General features: G+C 38.9%; 1 protein-coding gene across 6 annotated transcripts in view; it reads right to left on the bottom strand.

Annotated features, from left to right (window-relative positions):
* AFG1L (AFG1 like ATPase) overlaps positions 1-27,671 on the bottom strand; it is a gene marked incomplete at its 5' end in the record, with an annotated part of 226,328 nt that overhangs the window by 169,658 nt on the left and 28,999 nt on the right. For all 6 annotated transcript variants that reach the window (XM_079939409.1, XM_079939411.1, XM_079939408.1 and 3 more), the window contains one exon: positions 4,663-4,886. In XM_079939409.1, coding sequence (XP_079795535.1) covers positions 4,663-4,860 — 198 coding nt within the window. The remainder of the gene's footprint in view (positions 1-4,662; positions 4,887-27,671) is intronic.

Below are 27,671 nucleotides of genomic sequence, written 5' to 3'. Positions count from 1 at the left end.
GAAGGGAGGAACTGAGGAAAAACCAGCAAACTGCCTAGTCTTGGATAAATAACTGAAGGGACCCAGACAATAGGCCTCCTGCATCTCCTGAGAGAAAATTCCACAGCCCGGCATTCCAGGTATCCTATTCACGGCCTCCAGATGCTAGAAGCCAGATCACAGAAAGCACCAACACGTTAGATGAGCCAGATTCAAGGCAGCGCAGGTCGTCTCTACCTGCTATATGCATTGTTCTTGGCAGAGTGAGGAGAGGTATCCAAATAAAAGACCATAGGTTGTAAAAGGAAGTTTGAAATAATAATTTCTCATGAGGGAAAAGCAAAATTATTTTGTGAAGAGCAGGAGAAAAGGAAAAGGAATTTTGTTCCCCACTCCTCTTCCCAATTCCCAGGTCTCTCTGGCTATGGTTTCTCCTCCCCAGAGATGAAAAAACCTGGCTGCCTGTATACACCTGATTAATGGAAACAGAGATTTTCAGAGTAGCTCCACACTCTTTAATTCTCTCCCTCCATGACTCTAGAAATGCTTGATTTGGCTGTGTAAAAGTAATTCTAGTTATAGTGATTTACATGAACTACTTACTTACCATTTATGCCTAATTACCTCACAGCACAATAACAATTATGCATACATTAAATGTGTCAGATTAACCTGGCTATAAGTTTTATTTGATAACAAAAGTAAAGTATTCATAAATGCTTATTCTTTATAGTTTGTTGCTCATATAGCATAGTCATCTGCTCATAACTTTTTCAAATTTTTACTAGAGAAAACATTTTTATGTAGGTAGGTGAAAGCAGCCTAATAGTCTGCCACCAATTTTTTCCCACTGACTAATAATTCTGGCATTTTGTGAAGAAGGTGCATTTTATTCTAACATTATGGCTTACCCTTACAGAAACTTTCTTAGGAGTACAATTTTTTTTTAACAAGTCCACCAAAATGAGTATTTAAACATCTGCATCAAAATCAAATGCCCATATATGCTAACTGAAATAAGTCAGACAAAGACAATACTGTATGTTCTCACTTACATGCAGAATTTTTAAAAAGCGTAATTCATAGGATGGTGGTTACCAAGGGCTGTGGGGTAGGGGAAATGGTGAAATACTGGTCAAAGGGTACAAACTCTCAGCTATAATATGAATAAGTTCTGGGAATCATGGTGACTATAATTAACAATACAGTATTATATTATATACTTGAAAGTCGTTAAAAGAGTAGATCTTAGGGGCTTCCCTGGTGGCGCAGTGGTTGAGAGTCCGCCTGCCAATGCAGGGGACACGGGTTCATGCCCCGGTCCAGGAGGATCCCACATGCCGCGGAGCGGCTAGGGCTGTGAGCCATGGCCACTGAGCCTGCGCGTCCGGAGCCTGTGCTCCGCAACGGGAGAGGCCACAGCAGTGAGAGGCCCGCGAAAGAGTAGATCTTAAATGTTTTTACTACAAAGAGAAACAGTAATTATGTGAAGGGATATAGGTGTTAACTAATTTTATTATGGTAATCATTTTGCAATGTATACAGGTATCAAATCATCACATTGCACACCTTAAACTTACATATGTTATCTGTCAATAATATCTCAATAAAGCTGGGGGAAAAATCAAATGTCCATGAAATTATAAACCCTATTTACCAAAATCAAGAACTCTACATACTAACAAAGTTCTACTGCTGGAAAACCTAACAGTCCAAAGTTTCCTTCTCTGATAATCAGCATATCAGTCTATATTTTTAGAAGTAGTCTGTGGCACCTTTAGAATCTTCAAAACTAAAGCTTTTATATATGTTTTATTCAAATTACATTTGGTATTTGGATCTTTTTCAATGTTTGAAAAACACTGAAAAACAATGATTCGGTGGGCTAAAGAAACTACAGGACAAATACTATCATAAAGAGATGTCGATCCATTTACTAAACATTCATTCACGTATGCATTGGGATTTAACAAATATAAGCTTTCATTAGACACATTTGAAACTACCTGACTTGTCAAATTTCCTCCTTACATAAGAATTACCCAATAAAACCAGGGCCTCTAGATAGAAAGTACTGCATTTACTTACTGCTAAATAGCTATCTATTTACTAGGCAAATCCAGCATAGCCAATTTATAAATCAAAGGTGGAAGTATGGGAAAATACCCTTAAGAAGAGCCAAATAATAATTTTAAAGAAAAAAAATAGGTTGTTGAATTGGCAACCAGATAAGTTAATTTAAGGAATATTTTATTAAGGAATGGAAGTTCACCAACCCCTGTAAGATGAGCCCTAGGGATGATACAGAGTGGGGAGGAGGAAAAGGACTGTATTTCCAAAAGGGAGAGGGCTAGAAAGAGAATAAGATACAACAGTCATGAGAGAAATTTAACTTTCAGATAACAAAAAAAAAAAATCTGGTAAGTAAAACATCTTGTTTCCTGGCTATGATACATAACAAAGTTGTTATTTTGTTTGGAAGACCTCCTGTATTGCAAACTATAATTAGGTATGCAGTACCTAAGCAATCTGTATTTTCCAAACTTTTTGCTTCTTGACTCACCCATCAACTTTTGGAAACACAGGAAAAAGAGAAAAGGTTGGCCATCAAAAGAGATAATTCATCATTATTTCCCATAACCATTGTTCTGGATTAGCTAACACACTCTGGCTTCCACACTCACAGTCCACTTCTGAGGGAAACCGCCCTGCTCACAGGAGCCCTGGATGGCACCTTATACAGAGATCCAATCTTTGTGCTAACTAGCAGCCTCTGGAAAACTGGTGTGAAAGCTCTGCCCAAACAGGGATGAAGTGTTTGGGTGGATGGTCAGATTTTTACTCAGGAATTTAAACCATGGATACAGGAAAAGAACCAAGAAGCTGGTAGAATAAATAGAAGTGGGTAAGGGCATGGGAAAAGGAACAAAGAGTAAGCAGATTATGTGAATGGCAGGGTTCTGGAGAATCAATGGGTACCTCCTACTACAAGTCATCAAAGTTTTCAGAGCCGCTGACACTGCTGAAAGCTGGCACAGGCTCTGTGAGGCCTGGCTGAGCGATGGAGATGCCCTTCATTGTTATTTTCTTATGTAATCTTATTCTACATCTCCATTTCTCTCTCAGACCTAAATAATTCTCTATTCCTTTTAACCAAAAGATGCTAACACAATGGCAGCCTTTTCCTTATATAAAAATAAAACTATTTCATTACACTCTGAAGTGCTTTTTAAAACATAAAATTACTTTCAGTAGAGTTTTTAAATAAAGTACTACTAACACATTGTTATACAATACCTTTCTTATAAAGATCTTATAATAAAAGAATATTTGTGTAGCGGGGTGGGGGGAGGAGGTTTGGTCAGTCAGTTAAAGGAAAAGTAGTTTCTTAGGTTGAACAAATTCTAACTCTTGTAACTATTAATACCCCTCATGATTTGAGGATGACACCACTGATGACAATGGCTTCTACAGAAGGATAAGGAATGGGAGTTTTCCTGGTGTCTCAGAATTTCAGCAAAAACTCAAAGCTGAGGACAAGGGGAGACAGGTCCCCCTACACACTAAAGAGAGGCACTAATTGTATCCATGCAGGAATTACTTAAAAAAGAGAAAAAAAAAGTCAAAAAACAGCCCTAAAATCAAAGTAATCAAGGCAGAAAGCTGTTAGCTGGGTAAAGAATTCTGTGGCATTTCCCCCAGATGAACCTCATGCCAAGTGCAGGGGGTCCCCAAGAGAAACATCCAAGGAGATTAGCATTAAGGAAAAAACGGGGTGGATACTCATTTAGGTGAGAAAATCTACAGACAGCTACCAAAGCAGGGTGTGAAAGAACTCATGGAAGAACTTGACACGTGTCCCCAGGAGTATAGGGGTGCACAGGACAAAGACAGACACTGGTGCTTGCTTCTTATATCTGCAGAAGTCCAAGGGCAGGAGACTGACTGAAGCTGCCCATGCAGAAGGGGTTGGAGAAATGAGATGTTATACTTCCCGTGGCCTAAGTAGACGCCATAAAGGTGACCTGGTTAGCGCTGTCCCGAAAGGACCCCTCTTAGAAGGCTAAGTGCAAGGGCAAGGCCGTCTCAGCCTCACGTAGTGGTGTGAGGTGTTCCGTTAGAGCCGTAAGAGGTCAGTCACAGAGTGGAGCAGCAGGGAGGTCCTCATGGGAGTCCTGAAGAATCCACCCAGTGCCCCTCACAGAAAGCTAGCATGTCAGCATCTACCACACAAAAGGCCCTTAACTGGTGACTTCAGACTCTGCTGTTTCACTCTAATCTTCTATCCCCCTCGTTCTGAGCCTAGAGAAGCCAAGAGAGCAGAGAGAGGAGAAGAATAGAGAGAGAAGAACAAGTCACCCCCTCTTCTCTGCTGCTGATCCTGGGCCAGGCCTAACCTAGAGAGAGGGAGAAGCTTTGAAATGCACACAAGTTTTCACTTTGACTGGTATTTAGGGTTTTTTTTTTTTAAATACCTCAATATGAAGCTATCTGAATCCCGCTGAAGGTGAAAGAAAGCTATGGAACATCAAGAGGTCAGAAATGGGGATCCAACAGAGCTTGTTTAAAGGAACTGGTAGGAAATTTTCAAGCTCTTTCATCATTGTACCCAACTGCAGTTAATCCATTTTTTAAATGCTTACATTTTTAACTGTTCAATCTTTAATGTCACACAAACCTTACCTTAGAAAAAAGGCCTTCTGCCTCTATACTGTATCCTTTAAGTTCCTCATGTAATTCCTGCAAACACTGTATGACTCTTCTTTGATGTTCATCGTCCTTTAGCTCACGAGCTTTGATCAGAAAGTCATAGTGGTCCAGTGGTCCATGGCAAACAGCTAAAGCTTTTGAATAAACCTCTGTAGCAGCAGTTGAAGACATACTCTTGGCTGTCTGAACTGTATAGGCTATAAACAAAAATATACATAAAATTTTAGACTTTCTGAAATCAAGATATTTCATAGTGCTCTACATTATTTCTTAATGGCCACATTAAAACTTTTAACCAGTTATAATTATATTTGAGCAGTTGTAAATATCACTTTGATGAAAATAATAATATAAAACACATTTTGTAACATAAATATATTTATAAATATCTCAGTTTAATAAACCCCAAACTCATAAGCTATCACTACAACCCCTCTTCCAGGAAGAATGGAATGTCTGCTTTGCCTCCACTCCAATGAATGAGCCACCTGGGTTCATCACATCTTTCTTCACAGCAGGGGTGATACCTTTCTTTGCATTAGGCCTAAATCTGGTTCTTCAGTACGAAGACAGAGACTTAGACGCTAGTCACAAAGGGTTTTCTACTGCCTCTTTATTCACTGTCTAAAACAACACAGCATTCAGATGTTACCACATTGAATTCAGCACACTTCTTGCGAGACTCCTTCCCTTTTCCATCACCTTTAGGTTGAACACAAAGAGTTGAGACACAACAGAGTGTCTGTTTCAAAGCAGGGAGGTGTGTTAATCCTTTTTTTAGCTTCTTGGGGAAGAAAATTGATTGTCTGTGTTAAGGTCCAGTTAGAACTCCATTCCTTATCTGGGGCAGGTTCAGTGAGCAGCAAACTGGCACATTTTTAGACAAAGATTTTACAAGGGTATTTTGCCATTGTTCCTCTTGTTCCATTGAATACCATGTTTCCTTTATTTCAATAATATGAAAACTACTTAATTTAGGAAAAGAATTAACAGTCACAACATTATTTCCATCATTTTCTAAAAAAGGAAAAAAAAAATCCTTAAATATACCATGACTGTTAGGGATAGGGCAGAGCTATCCTCTAATAACTGCTCTCCCTTTTTCTGAATAAAGGTTTTAGCTGGGTGCAAGGCTGCCGAGTGAAATATTCCATATCCTGGCCTCTCTGGCAGCCAGGATGGTCATGTGAACAATGGGATGTAAGCTGAAATGTGTGCAGCTCCGCTCTGGAGCACTTAAAGGGAAAGGGCGAATCCCACTCCTCCCCTTCCCTTCCCTCCCTCTGACTGGAAAGAAAGTGCCATGACTGCAGCTGGAAGAGCCAACCTGGCAAGGAGAGGCGCACAGAATGCTGAGCAAAGCAGAGCAAAGTTCCCTAACAATGCTGAGCTGCCAAACCAGCTCTGGACCACCTGCCGGGATTTTTATGTAAAATAAATGTCTATCTTGCTTTTCAAGCAGTGTATTTTAGGGTCTCTTTGTTACGGAGGCCTAAATTGTACCCTAACTAATACAGGGGGCTTACAGCCTGCAAAAGAGAACCGGACTAAGGGTCTCTTGGAAGCCTAGGCCTCATAGGACCAAGAACAAGGCTTGGGTTCATGTTGAAGCTGGAGGCATAGGTTGAGAGTTCCATAAGGTTTCCAGCAATTTGAGATGTCTACCAGAGTGGTATAAGAAACATATTTGCCCTTGGTCCACAGTCCCTAGTACGGAGCTCATAAAACCCTTGGAATTTCCTAAGTGATAGAGTGTTTTCTGTTTATCATAATGAGCCTCTTTCCATCCCACATATGCTAATGAACGCAGGGTAGGGCCCCAAAATAACCTCAGGACACAGCTGGTTCCCAGAAAGACCAAGTGTTTAGAAAGTTGGAACTTGCAGCCCCACCCACCAACTTGGGAGGGCAGGGGAGGCTGGAGATTAAATTCTATAACCACTTTTTTTTTTTGTATTTGAATACTCAAAGCAGCAGCTTTATTTATAATATTTAACAGCTGAAATGAACCCAAATGTCCATCAATTGATGAATGGGTTAACGATGGTATATCCACACAATGGAATATTACTCAGAAGTAAAAAGGATTAAAACTACTGATAAATATAACAATGTAGATGAATCTTAAAAGTATTATGCTAATTGAAAAAAGCCAGAAGCAAAATTTAATTTTATATGACTACAGTATACAAAGTTCTAGAAAAAGCAAAACTTTTCTAGTGGAAGAAAGCAAATCAGTGGTTTCTAGAACCCAGGAATAGGGTTATGGGATTGGTAGCAAAGGGGTAGGAGCAAATTTTAGGGGTGATGGAGGTATTCTATATTATGATTATGATGGTGGTTACATGACTGTATACATTTGTCATAACTCATTGACTTGCTCACCTAAAATCATGAATGTTATTTGTATATAAATTGTACTTCAATAAAGGTTTCACAGGAAAAAGGGAAACTTTGGGCTATAGATGCTGTTTTACAAGTTAGCTTTTAAAAATTATAGGGCTTCCCTGGCGGCGCAGTGGTTAAGAATCTGCCTGCCAATGAAGGGGACACGGGTTCGATCCCTGGTCCGGGAAGATCCCACATGCTGCAGAGCAACAAAGCCCATGCGCCACAACTACTAAGCCTGCGCTCTAGAACCCATGAGCCATGACTATTGAGCATGCGTGCCACAACTAGTGAAGCCCTCACGCCTAGAGCTCATGTTCTGCAACAAGAGAAGCCACCGCAGTGAGAAGCCCACGCACCGCAACAAAGAGTAGCCCCCACTCACCACAACTAGAGAAAGCCTGCGCGCAGCAACAAAGAGCCAACGTAGCCAAAAATTAATTATTTAAGTAATTTTTAAAAATTGTATGCTTACATGCTTCTATAAACACTCTTGAACAATAAGATATGGAGGGCTTCCAGGATGGTGAAAACATCAAGGTGCCAGGAAGGTGACATACCCAGAGAGGGCATGGAAGCTCCACACCCCTGCTCCTATCCCTTGCCCTGGGCATCTCTTCCATTTGTCTGTTCCTGAGTTCTATGTACCCTTTATAATAAACTGATAAACATAAGTAAAGTGTTTTTTCTGATTTCTATGACCATTACTAGTAAATTATCAAATTTAGCTAAGTATCAACCCACTAAATTTGTAGTCAGACGTGCGGAAGTGTGGGTAGCTTGGGCAGCCCATTTGCAGCTGGCCTCTGAAGTGGGGCCACTTTTGTGGGATTGGCCCTTTAACTTGGGGGATCCGATGCTACCTCCAGGTAGATAGTGCCAGAACTGAACTGACGGATAACCATTAGTGTTGGAGGATTTGAGAAACTCACAACCAGGGAAAATGCTCTTTTCCACTCCCTGGAATCAACCAAGTAAGAAACCTAAGATAATGCTAATTTCCTTCTCCTCCATCCCACAAACCCTTTCCCCAGCCCTCAACCAGGTCCTCAGCCAATCAATCATCAGTGCTACTCAATTTTACATCCTAAATACTCTCTAATCCATTCCCTCCTCCCCTCTTCACACAACCACTCCAGCTGGGCCTCTTATTGTCTCTGGCTTGGCCTCCCTGCCTCTGATCGCCTCCTGCCTCACATTTACCATGACCACACCACAATCTCTAAAAATATCTTCCATCAACTACAAGGATGATCTTGCTAAAATCTCAATGTGATTTTATCAATATTTTGCTTAAAATTCATCTCATTGTTTAAAGGCGTGGTTTTCTTTTTTTTTTTTTTTTTAAGGGAAACAGTTTTTTTGTGTGTGTGGCTGTGCCAGGTCTTAGTTGCAGCACACGGGATCTTTAGTTGCGGCACGTGGGATCCAGTTCCCTGACCAGGGATCGAACCCGGACCCCCTGCACTGGGAGCACAGAGTCTTAGCCACTGGGCCACCAGGGAATTCCCTAAAGGAGTGGTTTTCAAATGCAATGTTAACAGCAGCACCTTTTTCTATACAAAACTTTCCATCGGATCCCAAATCTATTTGAGAAAAGAGGGGGTAACAAAGTCCTGACCTCTTCACATTTCCCTCATTCCCAAGCCCATATCACCCCATTTCCAAATCAGCCCCTAAGGCCACTTCCCCACCTTATAGGATCACATTAAGTAAGAATAGTGTGCAGAAAAGAGTTAACACAGCAGGCCTGAGACTACCGTCCTTAGCAATGCCTGCTTGCAAAAATGGGCTCTTGACTGGGAACTTGGGTTCCCATCATTCCCAGAAATGGTAAGAGTGACTCACTGTGCCTAAATGTTTGTATCGTATACAATGTGATTTATGCTGAACACCTAGTTTCCTTCTATAAATCTGTAATTTTGGCACATGCTAGGCAGAGGGTGCCTTTGTAACCACGGCTCAACTCTAGGCATTGAGCCTATAATGAGCTTCCCTAATAGACAACATTTCACACCTGTTGTCACAGTAAGTTGCTGGAAGAATTAAGCATGTTCTGTTTGACTCTCCTGGGAGAAGACGCTTGTAAGCTTGTGCCTAATTTTCTCTGAACATTGTCCCACATGTATTTTCCCTTTGCTAATTGTGCTCTGTATCCTTTTGCTATGATAAATCGTAGCTGTGAGTATAACCATATGCTGAGTCCTCTGAGTCTTCCTAGTAAATCACCAAACCTGGGGGTAGTCTTGGGGATTCCCAACACAGATAGTGTCCTCATTCTGAGGTTCAAGGAATCCATAATAGGGGTGCAGCCTGCATTTTCAGACTACTCCCCCTCTACTGTTCAAAATGCATCTATTTTTTCGATACAAGAAATGACTGAGTACCACCACATGTAATGGGTAATAGGGAATATCAAAGTTGACTTGTTTTTTGGGGTTTTTTTTAAAATTTATTTATTTATTTATTTTTGGCTGCGTTGGATCTTTGCTGCGGTGTGCAGGCTTCTCTTGCGGAGCATGGGCTCTAGGCACGTGGGCTTCAGTAGTTGTGGCACATGGGCTTCAGTAGTTGTGGCTCGCAGGCTCTAGAACACAGGCTCAGTAGTTGTGGAGCACGGGCTTAGCTGCTCCGCAGCATGTGAGATCTTCCCGGACCAGGGATCGAACCTGTGTCCCCTACATCGGCAGGCGGATTCTTAACCACTGCGTCAACAAGGAAGTCCCAAAGTTGACTTGTTTTAAGTGCAGGTGGAAGAACAAAAAAATTGCAGCAGTAATGTATCAAGATCAACTGGAAATAGCAAGTAAAATGAATTTCGGTACAGAGAAAATGGTTATGAAACTATTCTAAGTGGGAATAATACAGGCCCATATTAGGATGGCAACAGCAAAAATGTTAGGAAGCGGGGTAGAATGGAAAATGCAAAGGTAGATTCAATAATGTGGGTTGCCTTCTAGTCAAACTGGATTGCTTACCATATCTCAAACATTTTCCATTCTTTCATTTCATAGCCATGCCTTTGTTCACAATGGTCCCAACTGGAGAGCCTCCTCCTCCAACCCTCTGCCAGCCTAATTTCTCCTCCACAAATCTCAACTCACCCTCAGCTCCCTACCACCAGATTTCCAAACTCACCTGTATCTACCCCATTCTCTTTTCTTTCCGCAGTTACAGCTTAAGAGCTATTTCTCTTTCCATCAAGGGCTATTAATGCCTTCACTCACCCTCTAATCAGTGGATTTCAATTTTTTGGAAAAAAAATCATGACCCAATATACACACAAATATACATAACTGAAAAACAAGTTTCATGAAGTAATAACTAATTTATTAAAAGTATGAAATAGTAAGAAAAAAAGGATCTTTCTATGCATGATATTCTCTGGTATTTTATACACATATATTTTTATTATTTATATCTAAAGAACCACTATATTTAGTTATACTAAATGCCTTATATGATACTTATTTACCTTTTTGTTTTCTTTCCCCATCAGAACATATGCTCTTTGAGGGCAACAGTGCATGACATGATTGGTGCTTATTAAATATTTCTTGAATCCCCTCCCTTCGTACATTTTCAGAGATATCATTCTCTTCATTAATCACCTCTGTACTATATCATCTCCTTTCCCCTCTCTTCTAGTTTTTTTCATATCAGCTCAACCCTCTCCTCTTAAAATAATAACAACAACAAACAACCTCCTTGACTTGACACCTGCTCTCCCTCTTTCCCTTCATAGCCAAACCACTTGAAAGAGTTGCCTTTACTTTCTCTGGCCGCCCCCTCACATCCTGCTCATTTCTCAACCCACTATAATCAAGCTTCTACTGAGATGGCTTCTGCCAAGTTCATTCAATGCCTTTTTTTTAAAATATTTATTATTTATTTATTTATTTATTTTTGGCTGCGTTGGGTCTTAGCTGCAGCATGATCTTTCGTTGCGGCATGTGGGTTTCTCTCTAGTTGTGGCATGTGAGCTCCAGAGCCCACAGGCTCTCTAGTTGTAGCACATGGGCTCCAGAGTGCATGGGCTCAGCAGTTGCTGCACGTGGGCTCTGTAGCTGCGGTGCACCAGCTAACTGTGGCGCACAGGCTTAGTTGCCCTGTGGTATGGGGGATCCTAGTTCCTCGACCAGGGATAGAACCCGTGTCCCCTGCATTGGAAGGCAGATTCTTAACCTCTGGACTACCAGGGAAGTCCCCACCCAATGCCTAGTGTTGCCAAATCCAGTAGATATTCCTCAGTCTTCATATTCCTGTTTACAGTTATAAAGTATCTAATTTTTAAAGTTATTCATAGGAACCATCAGGACTGTGGGCAAAGTACATTGTTTCTATTGGGATCTGGCTTTGGAGAGGCTTAAAGTCCTTTGCTTCCACTTTTATTTTTACTAACCGAACATCTTTATTGAGTAGTTAATACTTCATTCACATTTCTCAAAAAGGAAAACCAAGTTACACTGAAGATGAGGCATCACTTCAGGCAATCAGCAGACATAAAAAGAGAATCATAGGTTATCTAGTACTGCATATAAGAAGCTTATAAGTCGCCATTCTATCCCAACAACAAGTAAAAAGCTGAAAAATCAACGTATCTTTTCAGATCCATAAGAGAAGGAAGGACACAGGACAAACTGCTGCCCCCAAGATTGAAAAGAAATTGATTGGTGTAAATGAACCAATTAAAAGATTGTCAGAGTGGATCAAAACCCAAGACTCAATTACATGTTGACTAAAATAAACTCACTTTAAATTCAAAGACACATACATATGAATAGTAAATGGATGGATAGAGCAGAAACTAACACAACATTGTAAAGCAATTATAATCCAATAAAGATATTTTTAAAAAACGGATGGAAAAAATTACACCATGCTAACACTAATCAAAAGAAAGCAAGAGTAGCTATATTAATTTCAGACAGACCAGACTTCAAAGCAAGGAAAGTTATCAGATATACAGAAGGATGTTACATAAAGATAAAAGAGTTGATTCTCCAAGAAGACATAACAATCGTTAATATATATGCACCTAACAACAGACCATCAAGTTAAACTACATGAGGTAAAAATTGATAGAACTATAAGGAAAAATAGATGAATCTACTATCATAGTTGGAGACTTCAGTACCCCTCTAGCAGAAATGGACAGATCCAGTAGGCAGAAAATCAGTAAGGACTTAGTTGAACTCAACAACACCATTAATCAACTGGCTAAACTTGACATCTATAGAATAATTCATCCAACAACAGCACAATACACATTATTCTCAAGCTCACACAGAACATTCACCAAGATAGATCATATTTTGGGCCACAGAACACACCTTACCAAAGTTAAAAGAACAGAAATCATACAATGTCTGCCATCAGACCACAATGGAATTAAACTAGAAATCAATAACAGAAAGATAAATGGAGGGCTTCCCTGGCGGCGCAGTGGTTGAGAGTCCGCCTGCCGATGCAGGGGATGCGGGTTCGTGCCCTGGTCCGGGAAGATCCCACATGCCGCGGAGCGGCTGGGCGCGGGAGCCATGGCCGCTGAGCCTGCGCGTCCGGAGCCTGTGCTCCGCAACGGGAGAGGCCACAATGGTGAGAGGCCCGCGTACCGCAAAAAAAAAAAAAAAAAAATCTAAGAAAGATAAATGGAAAATTCTAAAAGATGCAGAAACTATGGGACTTCACTGGTGGCACAGTGGTTAAGAATCCGCCTGCCAATGCAGGGGACACAAGTTCGATCCCTGGTCCAGGAAGATCCCACGTGCCGCACAGCAACTAAGTCTGTGTGCCACAACTACTGAGCCTGCACTCTAGAGCCCACAAGCCACAGCTACTGAAGCCAGCACGCCTTAGAGGCCGTGCTCCGCAACAAGAGAAGCCACCACAATGAGAAGCCTGCACACCTCAACGAAGAGTAGCCCCTGTTCGCCGCAACTAGAGAAAGCCCACGTGCGGCAATGAAGACCCAACGCAGCCAAAAAAAAGTTTTTTTAATTTAAAGATAAAATAAAATATGCAGAGACGAAACAACACACTTCTAAATAACATATGGGTCAATGAAGAAACCTCAAGATAAATGTAAAAATTCTTCGAGTTAAATGAAAATGGAAGCACAATTTATCAAAATTTGTGGGATGCAGCAAAAGCAGTGATTAAAGGGAAATTTATAGCAATGAATGTATATATTAGAAAGAAGAAAGATCTAAAATCAATCATCTAAGTTTCCACCTTAAGAAACTAGAAAAAGAAAATTAAATCCAAAGTAAGCAGAAGAAAAGAAATAAGAGCAGAAATCAGTGGAATTGAAAATAGGAAATCAACAGAGAAAATCAATGAAACCAAACACTGGCTCTTTGAAAAGATCAATAAAATTGATAAGCCTCTAGCCAGGCTAACAAGGAAAAAGGAGAGAGGACACTAATTGCTAATATCAGAAATGAAAGAGGGATATCACTATAGATCCCATGGACATTAAAAGGATAATAAAGGAATACTATCAACAACTCAACCCATAAATTTGAGAACCTAGGTGAAATGGACAAATTCCTTGAAAGACACATCAGCCAAGATTCACACAAGAAGAAACAGACAATCTAAATAGGCCTGCATCTATTAAAGAAACTGAACCAGTAATTAATAGTCTTCCAAAACAGAAAGCATCAGGCACAGATGGGTTCACTGGTGAATTCTACCAAACATTTAAAGAATTATACTAATTCTCTACAACCTCTTTCAGAGGATTAGAAGCAGAAGGAATACTTCCTAACTCATTCTATGAGGCCAGCATTTCCCTAATACCAAAATAAGACAAAGACATTACAAGAAAAGAAAACTACACCAATATCTCTCGTGAACATAGATGCAAAAATCCCTAACAAAATACTACCAAATCAAATCCAACAATGTATAAAAAGAATTTCACAATATAAACAAGTGAGAATTATCCCAGGAATGCAAGGCTGGTTCAACCTTTTTTCTTTTCTTTTTTTTTTTTTTTTTTTTGGCTGTGCCATGTGGCATGCAGGATCTTAGTTCCCTGACCAGGGATCGAATCCATGCCCTCTACAGTGGAAGCATGGAGTCTTAACCACTGGACCACCAGGGAAGTCCCTGGTTCAACATTTTAAAATGAATTAATGTAATCCATCACATCAACAGACTAAAGAAGAAAAATCACATGATCAGATCAATAAATGCAGAAAAAGCATCTGAAAAAACTTATACACATTCATGATAAAAACTCTCAGTAAACTAGGAATAGAGGGAACTTCCTCATCTTGATAAAGAATACCTACAGCAAACATCATACTTAATGGTAAGAAACTAGATGTTTCCCACTAAGATCAAGAACAAGGCAAGGATGTCCCCTCTCCTCACTCCTTATCAACATAGTACTAGATAAATCCATAAGACAAGAAAAGGCAATAAAAGGTATACAGATTGAGAAGGAAGATATAAAATGGTCTGTTCCCAAATGACATGGTCATCTATACAGAAAATACAAAAGAATCAATAAAATAACTCCTGGGACTAACAAGTAATTATAGTAAGGATACAAGGTTAATATACAAAAGTCAACTGCTTTCATATATGCCTGCAATGAACAAGTGGAATGTGAAATTAAAAACACAATACCAGGACTTCTCTGATGGTCCAGTGGGTAAGACTCTGTGCTCCCAATACAGGAGGCCCAGGTTCGATCCCTTGTAGGGCAACTAGATCCTGCATGCATGCCACAACTAAGAGTGCACATGCCACAACTAAGAAGTCCACATGCCACAACTAAGAAGTCCACATGCCGCAACTAAGAGTCTGCATGCCGCAACTAAGAAGTCCACATGCTACAACTAAGAAGCCCACATGCCACAACTATGAGCTCGCATGCCACAACTAAAGATCCCACATGCCATAACAAAGGATCCTGCATGCTGCAACTAAGACCTGGCACAACCAAAATAAATAAATAAATATTTTTTTAAAAAAACACAATACCATTTACATTAGCACCCTCCAAAAAGGAAATACTTCAGTGTAAATCTAACAAAATATGTACAAGATCTATATGAACAAAACTACAAAATTCTGATGAACAAAATCAAAGAACTTAAAAATGGAGAGATATTCCATGTTCACGTATAGGAAGACTCAATATTGTCAAAATGTCAGTTCTTCCTAACTTGATCTATAGATTCAAAGGCATCTCAATTAAAATCCTAGCAAGTTATTTTGTGGATACTGACAAAATAATTCTCAAGTTTAAATGAAGAAGCAAAAGACTCAGAATAACCAACACAATACTGAAGGAGAAAAACAAAATTGGAGGACTGACACTACTCAACTTTAAGATCTACTATAAAGCTACAATAATCAGAACAGTGTGGTATTGCCAAAAGAATAGACAAATAGATCAATGGAACATAATAGAGTCCAGAAATAGGCCCACGTAAATATAGCCAATTTATCTTTGACAAAGGAGCAACGGCAATACAATGGAGCAAAGATAAGACTTTTCAACAAATGATGCTGGGACAACTGGACATCCACATGCAAAAAAAATGAATCTAGACACAGACCTTAAACCCTACACAAAAATTAACTCAAAATGCATCATAGAGCTAAATGTAAAAGAAAAAACTATAAAACTCCTAGAAGATAACATGGGAGAAATACAGGAGACATAGGAGAAACCTAGACGAGCTTGGGTATAGCTTTGACTTTTTAGATACAACACCAAAGGCACAATGCATGAAAGAAATCATTGATAAGCTAGACTTCATTAAATTAAAAACTTCAGTTCTGCAGAAGACAATGCCATGATCTCAAAAGACAAACCACAGACTGGGAGAAAATATTTGCAAAAGACTCATCTCATAAAGGACTATTATCCAAAATATACAAAGAACTCTAAAAACTCACAACAAGAAAATAAACAATCTGATTAAAAACTGGGCCAAACAGGACTTCCCTGGTGGTGCAGTGGTTAAGAATCCGCCTGCCAATGCAGGGGACACAGGTTCGAGCCCTGCTCTGGGAAGATCCCACATGCCACAGAGCAACTAAGCCCGTGCACCACAACTACTGAACCTGTGCTCTAGAGCCCACGAGCCACAACTACTCAGCCCACGTGCCACAACTACTGAAGCCCATGTGCCTAGAGCCCGTGCTCCGCAACAACAGAAGCCACTGCAATGTGAAGCCCGTGCACCACAACGAAGAGTAGCCCCTGCTTGCTGCAACTAAAGAAAGCCCACACGCAGCAACGAAGACCCAACGCAGCCAAAAATAAAACTAAAATAAAATAAATTTTAAAAAAAACAACTGGGCCAAAGACTTTAACAGAAACCACACCAAAGAAGATATACAGATGACAAAAAAGCATATGAAAAGATCTCCATATCATATGTCATCAGGGAAATGCAAATTAAAAGAACAATGAGAAGGAATTCCCTGGTGGTCAGCAGTTAGGACTTGGCACTTTCACAATCCCTGGTCAGGGAATGCAAGCTATGTGACAAGGCCAAAAAAAAGAAAAAAAAAATGAGATACCACTACACACCTATTAGAATGGCCAAAATCCAGAACACTGACAAATGCTGCCCAGTATGTGGAACAATAGAACCTCTCTTTCCTGGGGAGAATGCAAAATGGTACAGCCACTTTAGAAGACAGTTTGGCCGTTTCTTACAAAACTAAACATACTCTTACCATACAATCCAACAATCATTATCCTTGGTATTTACCCAAAGAAGCTGGAAATTTATGTCCACAAAAAAACCTGCACACACATATTTATAGCAGCTTTATTCATAATTGTCAAAACTTGGAAGCAACAAAGATGTCCTTCAGTAGGAGAATGGATAAATAAACTGGTACATCCAGACAATGGAATATTATTCAGCACTAAAAAGAAATGAGTCTATCAAACCATGAAAACACATGGAAAAAACTTAAATGCACATAACTAAGTAAAAGACCAATTTGAAAAAGCTACATACTGTAAGGTCCTATATTCTAATGATATGACATTATGGAAAAGGCAAAACTATTGACAGTAAAAAGATCAGTAGTAAACAAAGGGAGGGGGTAGGTAGGAAGAAGGTGTGAATAGGCAGAGCACAGAGGGTTTTTAGGGTAGTGAAAATACCCTAAAATATACTATAATGTGCATATGTGTCATTGTACGTTTGTCCATATTCGTAGAATGTACTACACCAAGAACCCCATTGTAAACTATGGACTTTGGATGATGATGCTGTGTCAATGTAGGTTCATCGACTGTAACAAAGGTACCTCTCTGGTATGGGATGTTGATAACTGGGGAGTATTGATAACAGGGGACATGTCGGGGGCAGGAGGTATATGGGAAATCTCTGTAACATTCCTCTGAATTTTGCTGTGAACCTAAACTGCTCTAAAAAATATCAGTCTTTTTAAAAAGAAAAAGAAAGAGAGAATCAGTCAGGCAAGATACTCAAGGCTGAGAGATTGGCCAGCTTAGGCCTGGACAGCAGCTGTATAAATTGAATCACAAAAGACTTCTCAAAAGCTGCACTAAATTAAATCTGTTACTGCATCAGTGTACACAAATTATGTGATGCTGCTGCCATATTATTTTGATTTGTATCAATTTGTCTTATTGTACTCCAAATGGACAGTGGGAAAATGCCATTCTGAAGATCCACAAACTAATCTACAAACATAAATGTAAGATTTTAGAGGCACAAAAAGTCTGCGCTGTTCTAATACCTCAATTTTGTACCTTATTTCACTACTTTCTCCTAAACGAAGTTTAAGGAAGATCCCACTATACTCCATAGCCCACTTGTTATAAGATTTACTCAATATCATGATGTCTTAGCATCTGAATAATCTATTATAACTTTCTAGATAGTATTTTAACAATTACTTCAATTTTTCTCCCCAAGGAAAATAAATGAGTTTCCCCAGGCTCTGAGTGTATTTGTTATTACTTCAATTCCCCCTGCTTCAACTTTTTTTTGAAGTGAACATAACCTCCAGATTTTATTGTCTTCACAATAAAACAAAAGATGAAGTTTAGAACTGGAGTACTTAGCCCTTTCTCTTATCTCCTCCCAGTTCAAAATGCTTGCTGGTCTTAACAGTCAGCACTCTCTAACTCTGCAGCACTTTCTAGGCTCAATGCATTCAAGCCTCAGCACAATCTCCATTTGCAGTTTTAGCCTTTTTTCCAGAAAAGCAGCTTAGTCTGCTTCCTGTCATAAGACCGCTTTCCCTGGGCATTCAGAGAGTCCTTGCCCTTCTTGTCCTGTGTCACTCTGTGGGTTTAATGCTTGGCATGCTTCTTACAGTTAGTTTGGAAAGTTTCAGGGATATACACCATGTTTGTCTGTTTGTGGGGGTGCTATCGGCAGGGGAAGAAGTGATTTCCCCCAATATTTAAGTTTTCATCTGAAGACAGAGGTTTAGAACAAAAAAATTCTTCTGAAGTTCTGCAGTATTACAGTCTATGCTAATATGTTCCACTTAAACAATCTCATGGCATTAATAAGTAATATAACAGGGACTTCTCTGGTGGTCCAGTAGTTAAGACTCCTTGCTCCCAGTGCAGGGGGCCCAGGTTCGATCCCTATTCAGGGAACTAGATCCCGCATGCTGCAGCTAAGATCCTGCATGCCACAACTAAAAGATCCCACACGCCGCAACGAAGATCCCGGGTGCCACAGCTAAGACCCGGCACAGCCAAATAAATAAATAAATATTTTTTAAAAAATAATAATTAATATAATAAACCACATTTATGCTCTTCTTAATGGCACATGGTAACCTATAACACAGAAAGAAGAGGCAATTCAACAGCAACAATTATAAAAGAAATTAGAAAAAGGCAAATTGTCACTAACAGTCCTAACAAGAATTGTTATATACACGTAGGTTGTTTTTTTTTAAACAAGGTCTTGACTTGGGGTCCATGACAAGTCAACTGGCAGGGAAGGGGGGGGATGGTCTCAGAGCCCTCTGAAATTAAAAGAAAATTGTGTGTGTGTATGTTTTTGCATTTCTTCTGAGGTAAGATCTCTAAATATACTACAGATTCCTTCAGATTTTCAAACAAGTGAACAAAAACTGATTAAGAACCACTGTTTTAAAAATAATTGTCAAAACAGTTTTAGAAGGAAATTCTAATAATAGCAGCTCATATTTATTGAGCACCTACTGTGTGCCAGGGACTAGGTTAAGTAACTTAACATAATTACTTGTTTTACTCCTCACAATAATCCTATTATACAAATAACTTAAAAATCCATGGATATGGACTTATATACACTACCAAATGTAAAACAGATAGCTAGTGGGAAGCAGCCGAATAGCACAGGGAGATCAGCTCTGTGTGGTGCTTTGTGACCACCTAGAGGGTGGGATAGGGAGGGTGGGAGGGAGATGCAAGAGGGAGGAGATACGGGGATATATGTATGCATATGGCTGATTCACTTTGTTGTAAAGCAGAAACTAACACACCATTGTGAAGCAATTATACTCCAATAAAGATGTTAAAAAAATGATAATAAAAAAAAATCCATGGATAAATCTATTCATTGATTCATTCACTCAGTTTTCTTGAGAACCAACTATAGCTCAGGCACTATTCATGCCACTGGTGAAACAACAATTAAAAACAAATTTCTTTCCTTATGGAGCCTTCCCTCCAGTCAAGGGGAAGAGAGACAAAAAATTAAATAAAGAGCAACAACAGATCACATAATAATCAGTATGCTGGTGAAAATAAAACAGAGTGATATCCTAGGACCTCTGACCAACAGCATGGCATCTCCAGGGAGCTCAACAGAAGTACAGAATCTCAGGCCCTACCCTAGGGGTCTGAATCAAAATTTGCATTTTTAACAAAACACATAGGTGTTTCATATGCACACTGAAGACTGAGAAGCACTATGCTAGGGAATGATTGAGGACTCCTATAGATTATGAGGAAAAGCTTCCCTGTGGAAGTGACATAAGTTGATACCTGAATGCCCAAAGGAGTCAGCCCTGAGGAAGATCTGGGAGAACTTCCCAGGCAGAGCGAAGAGCTCTGGCAAAAACCCTAAAGTGAAAATGGATATAAGCTTCACATTTTCAAAGAAAGAAAAGAAAGTCTACGTGGCTGATTTAAATGAACAAGGTGGAGTATGTTACAGGGTGAAGTTGGAAAGGAGAGGAAGAACCAGATCATGTACGGTCTTGTAAGCCATGGTAAATAGTGTGAATGTGATAGGATTAAGATCAAGTAGAAGGTTTTGATCAGGGGTGTGTCACAATTTGTTTTTTAAAAGATTAATCCGTTTGTAGAAAATAAGATAATAGAAATTCAAAAGGAAAGCAGAAACGGAGGAATAGTATGATATTCAATAATGCTATTATATATTATATATAATATACATATATTTTTATATATGTATGTATTTTTATATTGTATGGTATTCGATAAAACTATTATACACATATATGTAATTTTTTTTTTAAGTGGAAGCAGGGAGACTACTTAGGAAACTCTTAACAATAGTACAGTTCAGAGATGTCTATGATTTGGACCAGAGAGTTAGCACTGCAAGTTGCAGGTTAAGTAAACTGACCAAGATCATATAGTTAATAACAACAGCAGCAACAATTGCTAACCTTTAGTGGGTACTCACTAAGTGCCAGGTACTTTTCTAAGTACTTTACATACCTTCATTCATTTAATCTTCACAACCACCCTATGATGTAGGTACTAACATATTCCTACCTTAAAGGTGAAGACACTAAGGCACAGAGGGACTAAGTAAGTAATCTGTCCATGTTCCCATAGCTAGGTAGTGGCAGAGCCAGCATTTGTACCTACAGGTCCAGCAGGGAGGCAGCATGTTACAGTGGAAGCAGCATGGGCTCTGGAGTCATACCCTCCAGATTTATCTCCTGACTCCACCATTTTGACTCTGGATCATGGCAGCTTGGGCACATGATCACCATCCTAGCCAATGATGCCTAAGAGGAAGTCAGCTTCTGCCAAAGTTTCTCCTGATACTCTTCAAAAGGAGACCAGGACAGAAACTCATTCCTTCCTGCCTTTGTACTTTTACCTGTGAAATTAAGGTAGCTGGACTGCTGCAAGCACCTTAAGAACATGAGGGGAAATGCTGCTCACACACTGAGGACAACAATAATCTTGACATATGTTGTGATAGTTAATTTTATTTGGCAACTTGACTGGGCCATCGAGCGCCTATACATTTAGTCAAACATTATTCTGGATGTGTCTGTGAGGGTGTTTCTGATGAGGTTAACACCTGAAACGGAAGACTGAGTAGACTGTTCTCCCTTATGTGGGTGGGCCTCATCCAATTACTTGAAGCCCTGAACAGAACAAAAGGCTGACTTTCCCCTTAGTAAGAGGGAACTCCTTCCGCCTGACTGCCTTTAAGCTTGGAACATCGGTTGTCTCCTGCCTTTGGACTCAAACTGAAACATCAGTTCTTCATGGGTCTTAAGCCTGCCAGTCTTTGGACTACAACTACACTATGGGCTCTCCTGGTTCTCAGGCCTTCGGACTCAGACTGGCATTACACTACCAACTCTCCTGGGTCTCTGGGTCTCCAGCTTGCTGACTGTAGATCTTGGGACTTGTCAACCTCCATAATTGCATGAGCTGATTCCTTATAATAAATCTCTTTCTAAATGTATATACATCTTATTGGTTCTGTCTCTCTGGAGAACCCTGACTAAAACATATGTCATAAAGCTTAACTGTGTTGACACTGTCTCCATAGAGCTGAGAAATAACAACAAAGGGGATGTGTGGTCTCTGTGTTCTTTGGTGCTTTAAATTGGAATGGAATTTCAAATTCTACACAAAGGTAGATAGTTAAGAAAGTCTTAGAGATATTCTTTAGAGACTTAAGCAAAATGGTGGACCAGACTATTTGAACAAAAAGTAAGCATTTTCCTTTCAGAAATGTTATTTTAAAGGTTTGCTTCACCCTTAAGGTTTTTTTGTTTTAATACCTAAGGTTAAATATTTTTTGAGAAACCATCTCCAACTTCATACTCAAAATCAGTAGAGATGTAGTTTAATGTGCAGAAGTTTTACATACAACTTGTCAGTAAAGTGGGGTTCAACTCAAAAACATTCTGTAAAGATTTCTCAGCTCAAAAGTATCCTATGATTAAAGGAAAGAATTGAAGATACACAAGATAACACATGACCATACAAATTTAAAGAGTTTTCAAGGTAAAGAAAACTATCTTTTTGCATTATTCCTTCCTAGACGGTTGTATGTTCAGAAATATTCAATACAATTTGTGATGAGTCTAGACTACTTCAAGGCATTACATGTGTTTACTTCAGTAGAATTAAAGATGTTATACAAAACTAACAGATTACAAGAGGTATCCATGTAACCCAGAAAAGTTATATGCTTTAGGTTCATTTAACAGCTTAAGGTTTTCTTTACAGACCTTGGATTCATTTGAAAATTTATGACTGATAGAATTCTGAAAGGTATTCTATATATTATCTTCTCCAAAAAAATCTAAGGTAGATATTGTTATTTCTTACAAATGAGGAAACTAAAACACCATAAAATGTTAGAAAATTTAAGTGAATAGGCAAGATAGGATCTAAAGCTAAGTGACCCCAAACTACCACCAGGATATTGCCCTCATTAAAATCACCATAACACTACAGACAAGTGAAGATTGTGCTCCCATTTATCATAGCCAGGCAACAGAAAAAACACAAACCTCCCTCTAATTTGAAGTACTCAAGCCTCCTGGAGCAACCAACAATCCACCCCTCCTGGGTCTCCATCCTACTCAGGCCCAGCTAGAGCTCTGCCCTGCCTGCACTCTGGGCTCAACCTGCCTCTGCTCATATACGGCACTCTTGTAAAACCCAGTAGCAGCAGCAGCAGCAAATTTTTTTTTTAATTGAAATATAGTTGATTTACAATGCTGTGTTAGTTTCAGCTGTACAGCAAAGTGATTCAGTTATACATCTACATATTCTTTTTTCAGACTCTTTTCCATTATAGGCTATTACAAGATATTGAATACAGTTCCCTGTGCTATATAGTAGATCCTTGTTGTTTATTTTATATATAGTAGTGTGTATCTGTTAATCCCAAATTCCTGATTTATCCCTCCTCCCGCCTTTCCCCTTTGGTAACCATAAGTTTGTTTTCTATGTCTGTGAGTAAGCAGCTTTTTCACTAAAAGCCCAAAGTTGAAGTGTTAGAGGAAAGAAATTCCTTTCCATATAAATCTAAAAGCCCTTACATTTCACATAGCTGGCTTTTAAGAATTTTGACTAACTAGATTTATGTACACCTTTTTGAGCTTTGAGAACAAAATCTGGCACTAAATGAAGACCTAGCCCTCAAATACAAAGATGACACAAAGTTAGGAGACAAATCAGTGCTGTATCACAGTCAAGATGATGTTGCCGTGCTACACAATGGGATAAAAGTACCAACAGGTGCAATTGGGTTCAAAAACTTAATTATACCGAAAAGAATCATTTGAAAACCTATTAAATAGAAAAACTGAATAAGCAACAACTAATTCCACAAATTATAAAGCAGCTATAGAGTGTAAAGCTCTGTACTAAAAACTTCAAACACAGCTAGCTAGACAGATACTGTAACTGCACTCAAAATATCAACAGGGCACGGGGGGAGATATAAACAAGTGGATAAACAACTTTAACAAAGTGTGGTATGAAGTAAAGGGAAGAGGAGGATGCTATGAGATCACAGAGCCAAAGCTAGTAACCTAGCTTAAGGAGATAAGGGTACTCAGAGGAAATGATGTTTCAATTGAGAGCAAAAGGACAAACAGGAGTTAGCCAGGGAAAAATGGAAGGAAGGGAAGGAAATGCATTAAGCTGGGAGAAGGCTCTAAAATATGAGAGGATAGTACACTGAAGAAAATGAAACAAGTTCAGTATTGAGATATAAAGTGAAAGGCAGAGGGGGCAAGAGTTGGGCTACTAGAAAAATATAAAGGAACCAGGTGACACAGGGCCTTACAACGATAAGCAGTTTGAATTTAATCCTGAAGTTTCCAGGAAGCCACTTATGAATTTTAAAGAACTCAGTGGCTTAATTATACCCCCTCTTAAGCAAAGGAGAATACTGGAAAACATTTTAATGGCTTTATCTTTCTGACATATTAGCAATGACCTGTTGGAAATACAATAGAAGAAAAAAAAACGGATCCCATTTACAATTAAGATAAAAAGTCTAGAATAAAGAAGAGTCATAGTAACAATCAGCTTCTAAGATCTATGTGAAGAAAACTAAAATCTTTCTCAAAGGCATAAATGAAAATTTGGGAGACTGGACACAGTGTTATTGAAAAGAAATGCACAACACTGTAACATTGTCAGTTCTTCACAAATTAATTTGCAGATTAAATACAGTTCCACCAAAATCCAAATCCAAAATCCTTAGAAAATCATGAAGATGCAAAGTAATGAGGGGGATCTTGACTACCAGATGAGAAAATAAATATAAAACACTATGAGCAAAAGATCAATGAATAGAATAGATATTCTAAAAGGAAGTCTTCAGGGAATAATTTAATATATAATAAAAGAGGGAGGCATACCAAATATTATCACTGTTCTTTTCTTTTATCACCCAACTTGTAATTATCTATTTGTTATTTATTTTATGTCTGTCTCTCTCAACTAGGCTGCAAGCCACAAGAGGGAAGGTACCATGCCTATTTAATTCACTGTATACCTAGCACCTACAATGCCTGGCATATGATGGGCACACAATAAATATTTGTTGAATCAATGAATTAAGCAATGGGAGCCAAGAGATCATTCAACAAGTGACACCTGGACAACTGGAAAACAACAGAAAAATTAATTTAGATTATCCCCTCATACTACATACCAAAATACTTTCCAGATGGTTTTAAAATGTAAATATATAAAAAATTTCAAACCAAAAAAATAAAGTATACATGAATATTTACCTAGTCCAGTGGTCTGCAAACTATAGCAGCCTGCAGGCCAAATTGACCATGCACATTAGTCTATTATCTCTGGCTGTTTACACACTACACCACCAGAGTTGAGTATAGTTGTCCCTCAGTATCTGCAGGGGAGTGGTTCCAGGGCCTCCTGCATATACCAAAATCCACAAATGCTCAAGTCCCTTGTATAAAATGGTGCAGTACAATGAATAGTTGGCCCGCTATATCCGCGGATGCCAAACTCACAAATATGGAGGGTCAGCTAAAGTTGTAACAGAGACCATGGCAGGCAAGGACAAAAGTATTATCTGAATGTTTACAGAAAAAGGTTGCCAATCCCTGATCTCTCTTAACAGGTGTGGACTTTCTAAATCTAATCCTGTCTGGACATCACAATCGCCTGTGAAACTCAGACTTAAGGACTCCCAATTAAACCCCAGTAGGAATGGATCAAAAACGTAACTGTAAGAGCTAAAACTTTTAAATGCTTAGAAGAAAGCATAATTGTAAATCTTCATGACCTTGGATTAGGCAATGATTTCTTAGCTATGACACCAAAAGCAGCCAAAGAAAAAATAAATTGGACTTCATCAAAATTAAAACTTTTGTATATCAAAGGACATTATTGGGACTTCCCTAGTGGTCCAATGGTTAAGATTCGGTGCTCCCAATGCAGGGGGCCTAGGTTCAATCCCCAGTTAGGGAACTAGATCCCACATGCTGCAACTAGGAGCCCTCATGCTGCAACTAAGACCTGGCACAGGCAAATAAATAAATTTTTTTTAAAAAAGGGACATTATCAAGAAGGTGAAAATACAACACACAGAATGACAGAATATATTTTCAATCTATAAATCTGGCATAATTCATTAAGAAATAGAATCCAACAATTTCACCTATGAGTATTTATCTGAAGGAAACAAAATCACTATCTCAAAAAAGTATCTGCACCCCCATGTTCATTGCAGCATTATTTAAATAGCCACGACATGAAAACAACTTAAGTGTCCATCAAGAGATGAAAGGATAACAGAGCAACTAAGACCGTGCACCACAACTACTGAGCCTGTACTCTAGAGCCCGCAAACCACAACTACTAAGCCCACATGCCACAACTACTGAAGCCCGTGCACCTAAAGCCTGTGCTTTGCAACAAGATAAGCCACCGCAATGAGAAGACCGCGCACCGCAACAAAGAGTAATCTCCACTCACAACTAGAGAAAGCCTGTGTGCAGCAACGAAGACCCAACGCAGCCAAAAATAAATTAACTAATTAATTTTTTAAAAAAAAGAAAAAAGAAGAGATGAAAGGATAAATCAATAGTAACATAAATCAGGATGTTGATTGCCATTGGGAGTAAAAAGCTAGTGATTTGGAGGGTACACAATGGGAGCCTCTGGGTACTACAAATGTTCTATTTCTTGATTTAGGTTGTATTTACACAAATCTATCCTCTTTATGAAAATTCAGTAGGCTTTACACTTACCACTTGCGTACTTTACTAAATGAATCTTATACTTTAATAAGTATGCTTAAAAAATAAAAATGAAGTTAACAGTAATTATCTTTCCTGTATTTTCTACTATGTACATATAGTATTTTTATAATAAAAATAATTTATTTTTAATAGAAAAAATAGCTAATCAAATATAAACAAAAGAGACCTGTCTTATAATAGCCCTAGGAGTCTTAAGGTGAGACATGAATATGACCTGGCCACCAACTTAATGCAACAGGACACAGAAAAGGTAACCTAAAATAGTGCTCTGGCCAGACATGTCCAAAGGAATATATTGAGATATGTGGGCCACATTTTCAGAGTGACATTCAGAAAGCAGACTGTAATCTCAAGAAGGGAAGTAGTTCAAGGATCTAGAAACCGTGTCATAAGATTTGACTGATAAGACAAGAGACAGTTGACATTGAGGAGAGAGTAACAACATCCCAGCACTCTGTGTCTAGCATACAGATGGCACCAAGAAATATTTGGGGAATGAATGAACGGATGAATGGGAGAAATATGTCTTTAATGTTTTAAAGGTTGTCAAATGGAATTGGGACAAGGAGGCAACCAATAATATGATAAATGAATAAATGACTATATAAATGAATAAGATATACTTAAAAAACTGTCATAAGCACACGAGAACTAGAGTTATATAAGTTGTGCCTGGGGAAAGAGTCAAGATGAATGAGAAGTTACAGAAAAGCTCTACTTGAAGAATTCTACTTAAAGAATTTTCTAGCAATTAGGGCTATATAAAAATGAACAGCATGCCTCAAAAAGAAACAATAAAGGCAGAAACTACCTTCCCACCTGACATTTAACTACATAACCCAGAGGTCCTCTTCAGCTCTATTATTCTATGATCCCATGAAATGTTATCTTCATATCTTGCTGCACAGCAAATAATTAACAACTTGAGTTCCTTTGAAAACAGTATTCATAAGCAGTATCTTACTAAATTAAGATAATTTACCTTAGTGACTTACCTGCATACTATAAATCAAATTTCAATAGCCTTCTTTGAAACATCATGACGAAAGCAGTAGCTCATATTTTCTAAGACCCTCTAGATATTCAGA

This window comes from Stenella coeruleoalba (assembly GCF_951394435.1).
Source record: "Stenella coeruleoalba genome assembly, chromosome: 12".
Lineage (NCBI taxonomy): Eukaryota > Metazoa > Chordata > Mammalia > Artiodactyla > Delphinidae > Stenella > Stenella coeruleoalba.
Note: the sequence above shows the minus strand (reverse complement) of the source record. Positions and strands in the feature narration are given on the sequence as shown.